This window comes from Musa acuminata, unplaced genomic scaffold, assembly GCF_036884655.1.
Source record: "Musa acuminata AAA Group cultivar baxijiao unplaced genomic scaffold, Cavendish_Baxijiao_AAA HiC_scaffold_1074, whole genome shotgun sequence".
NCBI lineage: Eukaryota > Viridiplantae > Streptophyta > Magnoliopsida > Zingiberales > Musaceae > Musa > Musa acuminata.
In genome coordinates, this window is record NW_027021288.1 from 138,362 (window position 1) to 144,930 (window position 6,569).

At 36.4% G+C, this 6,569-nt stretch overlaps 1 protein-coding gene across 1 annotated transcript; it reads right to left on the minus strand.

Annotated features, from left to right (window-relative positions):
- Positions 1-644: 644 nt before the first annotated feature.
- Positions 645-2,015, minus strand: LOC135666137 (NAC transcription factor 29-like). The gene is made up of 3 exons (XM_065177702.1): positions 1,809-2,015; positions 1,416-1,720; positions 645-1,333 (listed from the first exon to the last, which is right to left on the minus strand). Exons 1-3 carry the CDS (start codon positions 1,966-1,968, stop codon positions 815-817), a joined length of 984 nt encoding a protein of 327 aa, XP_065033774.1. The 5' UTR covers positions 1,969-2,015; the 3' UTR covers positions 645-814.
- Positions 2,016-6,569: the final 4,554 nt, after the last annotated feature.

Genomic DNA, 6,569 nt, shown 5'->3' on the forward strand with positions numbered 1-6,569 from the left:
CAACCCATAGCCTGCGTTGCCCCCACAACTCTTACTAGTATCATGCTCTTCGCGTAAAAGGCTTCTTGTGACTTCAGCACTTGTCTTTATGTGCATCCTTCTCGAAGCTACTGACACAGCCCATGAAGACTCGTTTAATAATACATCAGTCAGTCACCTGAGCAGGTGGAGAGATGCTCCACTCTACAACTAGACCGAGCATGCTTCACCATCCTTTCCTAAACTTCACCAATCCTTATTTAATCTAAGGGGATAAGGATAACTTTATTGTACCGATCATGTAAATCATCAAGTTATAGCTTCTACTTTCCCCGTTCACGAAGTCAGTAGTATTCTGTAGGCAGGCTGTAAAGTTAAGCCTTCGGTAAAACACTGTTCATCTTAATCTGAACCGCCGCAGAAAGGACATCTTAAACTGGGGTGTGGCTGCCGCCACCTTCTTCCACATGGCTTGTCATAGATGATAAGCAGGATATTCCAAGTTCTTGTGGAATCAGACGGGACTTGTTTGACCGTACTTCCTTCCAGGGGATATGAACCTTTCCCCATCTCTTAATGGTTCCAAAATAAGCACAGTTACTGCATCTATTCCGGATAAGAACGGAGCCAAAATCATGTTAAGCAACATCATTGCTTCACTAATGTCGAAGTCCAACAAGAATTTCTTGGCTTTGTTGAGATAGCTGATTGCACTTTGTTTCTGCTGCAGACATCATAACATGTACAACCTTCAATGGCCCCATCGATACACAACTTCTATACAAAAAAAAGCTAAACCTCTCATCACTGTTTCTTGTATCTTCATCTTGTGTCGTCACATCTCGTATGCTGCTTTGGCCTGCTGAGCACTGTGCCCTAACTGCAAGCCCAAGTCAGAGCTCAGCAGCAACGAGTAAGGCAGTGAATCGAACGCGGTGTTGTCGAACGTCCTTGGAACTGTTGGTTTCTTTGCGGGGAATGAGAACTCGTCGTCCTCTTCGAAGCAACTACTGTTCACTATCTGCTTGCGCTTCAGAACGTTGTCTTTGATCGGAACAGGAAGCTCGGCTTGGTTGCAGTGAGGGACGAACGATGGGTTCGAATCGGGGTAATTGATCGAACAGTTTTGTGATCCCAGTACATCCGGTGGGTTCTCCAGCAGTCGCGCGAGCGTCGAGTAATCTGCGGCGTCGAGGAGCTCGGTCAGAGAGTAGGATTTCGGCAGCTTGAGGAAGCCGTTCTGCTGCATGCTGTGTGGCGAGGCAGCCTCCACGCCCGTGTCTTCTTGCTCTGCATCCAGCGGTAGTTGATGATTGCTCTTCTTGTAGATTCGGCAGAGGACCCAGTCATCTAGCTGAGACAGCAGCGGGTGAGCTCAGAATCAGATCTAATTACGCATAGGCAGTCTCATGCAGTAGAAGCGGAGAGGAGATTACTCTCATGGAGGATCCTCTGAGTTTGATGGTCTGGTAATTGTTGCTCCTCAGAGCTTCGGCGAGGCGGTACTCGTGCATGATCCAGTCCGTCTTCACCCCCTTGGGGGGCTTCCCCTTGTAGAACACGAGCGCCTTCTTGACCCCAATGTTGTCGCTCATCCCCTTGCTCGCAACGATGGGCTTGTCCGTCCCCGTCGCCTTCCAGTACCCGGACGCCGCCGCCCGATTCGGCCGCACCCCGTTGGGGTACTTCCGATCCCGGGGGCTGAAGAAGTACCACTCTCGATCCCCGAACAGCGCTTTGGCTTCACCAACACAAACACACCATCACAGCAATCAGTACCATACGATTCGAGGAGAACACACAGAGAGAGCGTCGCGAGCAACACGTACCGGGGAGCTCCCACGGGTCGAACTTGTAGATGTCGACCTCGGCGATGATCGACACCGGGCATGGCATCGAGGAAGCTCGGTTCCTCAGGTAGTGAAGGATGAGCTCCTCGTCGGTGGGGTGGAATCGGAACCCCGGTGGAAGACTGGTCGGATTCGACATATCTTGCTGCCGAGCTAAGACAAGAAGAAGGGAAGGTTGAAATTTTTGGGCGAAGAGGATGGAGGGCGGCTTTATGCCCGCAGATTTTTGTCGTGTAGTGGTGGTGCACACGTGTGGCGTTCCAAACCAGGGGCAGTATCGTCACGCAGGAAAACACGTGTCGAGAAGGGAGGGGGGAGGTCAGCACGACCCGATCCGGTGCGTTGGACGGCTGTGATCTGACGCGACGGGATCGACGTCAGCGATGGACTTTAAGACATAAACGGACAAAAAAACGGAGTTGGATGGTTTGGGATTATTATATGCCGGCGCACGCCAGTTAGGCTTCGGTAGTACGAAGAGGATAACTACGGTTGACCAACCACGGTCGCGGTCAAGGTTGACACGTGGAGGGAAGCGCGGTCAAATTATCTTAATCCATACAATATAAGTTAATTTGCTGGGGGATTATAATTGTTGCCGTGGAATCAAATGCCGCCTAATCCTGATGTTGATGCGTAGCAGCCCCAAATCGATAAGGATATGTGTGTTGTTGGATGGCGAGAGGTCAATTTGGTATTGGCATGCCGAACGAGTGGATTTGGCAAGGCATTTATGTGACACATGCAACCTTATCGTACGCTTATTTAGATTTCGAAAGCTCATATTTGATTTGCCGTGATTGCGTAATCACTAATTTTTATTCTGAAGGACTACATAAATGGGTTAAAATCTTAAAATTATTGAATTGAAGTGCTCCTTGGAATTACATCGAAAGGGTAAGTCTATTGTTCTTTTTATTTCTCTCTCTCACTCGGAAATGGTTGCGGGAGTTTCCTCCACTAAAGTTCATGTTGGTCAAACTAAAAAGTCATCCAAAAACCATAATTTTGAAATATATATATATATAATTTTATTCAAAATTCGTATATATATGTCATATATATAATATTTTAAAATCTTTGACATAAGACATTTAATAGTAAAGCCCTCATCCTATAATTTCTTTAGCAACTATAATTCTACAACATAACATATGTAAAATAAATAAATAAAATTCTACGTCGAAATTATATATATATATATATATATATATATATATATATATATATATATATATATATATGAATGCATGCATGTACTCCCACACTATATGTTATAATATATATATAGACTCACATACTACACATTATAATATATACATATTATCCTACATCGTACGTCATAGCATATATGTGTATTGCACATTATAACATATTCGTCCACTCCCACATTACACATCATATAAAATATATGCATTCCTACATCACATGTCATCATATATGCATACATATAAGATATTATTATTATAATTCATATATTTTTATATTTATAAAATATGTATATTCACATTTAGTTATCATATTAGTTGAAGCATACTTTTCAAAATATATTATGCATATGATAATTTATATAATTATTATTTTATAGTGAATTAAACTTATACTTATACAATTAAATTCAAAAATGAAGATGCCAAGGAAAGATCATGTTTCTTAACGATCGAGTGTGTGAGAGATTGATTCACCTATCAAATTGGGATCATGGGGTTATGAGATACCTTAATAAAGAACCCTACCTCTTGAATTATTGATTTATAATAATTTAAAATAATAATTTATAAAAATAGGATAAAATTCCTTATAAAATATACTATACTCAAACTAAAAATTTATCTAAATTTCACTATCAATTTTTTAACAATTCACTCTATAAACAAATGAATTAGTAAGTATCAATCAAACCATTGTATAATTCTATAAAGAAATTTTATTTTACTATCCTAGTTGACTAAACAATCATGAATTATCATGAAATTTTATAAAATAATAAGAGACATATAAAACTAAATATACATCAATTTTTAGCTTAAAACTGAATCATTTGGAGGCTAAACTATTCTCCTAATTCAACTACCAACATTTATTTTGCTCTGCTAAAACTAGACTGAGACTATCTAAATTTATAAACATTATATCTTGATGTACAAATATAGTGTTCACTCAATTATAATTATTACATAATTCTAAAAGAACATTTTAAAGTATATCAAATGGACAAAGTCTAATCATTAAGGGGTCAATTTATCTTGAATATAACCCCTTCTAAGATAATAGAAGATTCTTAGTACCTCAAGACAATCACAACTCAATGCACCACTCTCATATTAAAATTATTTCAAAAACCTTAGAGCCATAAGAAAATCATACAAAAATATTTAAAAATTAAATATTAATTTAAACCAAAAATTAGTTGAAAAAATTAGTCTATAATAAGCAAGAGAAGAATTAGATTTTTCTTACCTTAATCTTTGTCAGAGGTGGGATTTCCTAAACTCTATGAAAAAAGCTAAGAGAATGGCTAAACAATGAGAGGAAGATTTGTGGGTTATTAGGTTGGTAATAAGGATGAGGCTAAAATAAGATGTTGATGTTCAAGAAGTTAGCTTAAGGTTTAGGGTTCAATCTTATTAGGCCTCATTTTAAAATATATATTTTTTTTACTAATATAATTCTAATATTATAATAATTTCAATCGAGTTTAATGTGGTTTGACATAGTTGACATTTTTGGTCTAAGCTTATCATTTAATCTCACTTATATATTTCAATATTTAGTATAACACTCTTCTTTAATTTACATCTCAATTTAATTTTTTTATTACTCCATCGATGTCTAAATAGTTTATTATCCTTTATATATATAATGTTTAAAACTTAAACTTCCTTATGTTAATTATAGAGATTCACTTAAGGTCGATTAAAATTCAACCGTCACTTCTAGTCACTATATGCATGCTTATTATCATAACTTAATCTCATACTCATGTCCGCGTATTTTGGCTTGTTACGCTATGCTTAATATAAATATTAATACTTATGCATGCTCAACTAACATTTCATAAAATATTAAAACTGATATTTCTGGAAACATTTGCTTCAATATTAAAAGCCAGAAACATTTATGATATTTATGAAGCATAGATATCATACATCATATCACTAAACGAAGGATTACATATACATAGTATTTATGTTTCTATTGACATGCTAGTTATGGCTGACTTTAAAATTAGGATGGATATTCTGTTGTGACATATTCCTCCATAACAAGTTTTTAATTTGGTTGGAAATATGCAAGAGTTATTATTTTTTTTTTTTTTACGTATTTAGTGAAGGAATGTTGTTATCAATTGGTTGGCTTCTTTTACTCGAGTTATCAAATCTCTGATGCGAACAATCATGTATATATATGTATTTTCATTCTAATTAGTAATTTTTGCTTATGCCATCAAATCTTCTCATTTTTGGCTCGGAGGTTGCCCTCCATAACTTGATTTTTTTTTTTTTTGATCACTCTAATGTGTGTGTGCTTTTGTTCTAATTAGTAAAGATTAGCCTCTCTATTTTAGACAAAAAATCATCTTCTTACAGACAAATATCTCCTCATTTATCAATCAACACGTATCTTGTATTCATCTCTCTCAATACCATCGGTAATATCATCACTATAGCATCAATATTTTAGATCATAAAATTTTTAATCATGGACAAAATATTTTGGGTAATATTTTAATATGAGTTCTACTAATATGATGATAGTTGTGATGTCAATAAAGATGATCAACGAGAAGATGAACATGCGATGAAACGGTGACAAAGATAACACTTAGAGATTTGAAGGTGGTGATGTGCAAAGTGATGCTGTCAACGGAAATGACAATGAAAATGACAGTGTAGAGAAGAGAACGACACGAGGGAGGATGTGATATGGTGGCTGTGTTGGAAGTGTGGTGGTGGAGTTAGGTGGCAAAGACGAAGATGATTGAGGAATGAGAATAACAAAGTGACAAGTTATTGGAGAATAGACCAAATTTTCTAGAGGTTAGATTGACAAAGAATTGTAGTAGAAGTTTGGATCAAAGAAGACCTTTGAACTTTGTCTTTTGTGTTCATGTGAGTGATTCCTATTTACAGCAAAAGGTGCATGTAAGAGGGTGTGTGCATTGTTTGATATACGACCGCTGTCACAAATGAGTTTGTTAGTTGTCAATTGTCCTCTCGAAACCTATTTATTCTCTCCTATCTTTGTTTTATCTGAAATTTTCTTCTCTGAATTTGTGTAAGCCTACGACCCTAACAAGTGATATCGAGTTGACTTTCTAAGAGGTGTGATTTGACGATTCCTCTGACTTACAGAGGTGATAATAATTAATGGTGATCGACGAGTTAGGACATAAATCGAAATATAATCCTCATTTCTTCTTTTGAAAATTTAGATATGGTTTGTTCGGTGATTTGCTTCTCTCCCTATCGCCAAAGCTTGTGGGAGAACTTTTCAGGATATTAAAAATCAAGATAATTAAAAACCTCATTTAGAGCAAAATATTTTTAGTGAGATTGATTTTATTTTTAATGATTCAGCCGTTCGATTACAAATTTTATAGCATTTTCCGATTTGAAAGAGGAGAGCAGAGATTGTAATTTTTTATGAAACAATAGACTAAAATATTTTCTTATGAATATATATATATATATATATATATATATATATATATATATATATATAATTTGAATTAGAAAA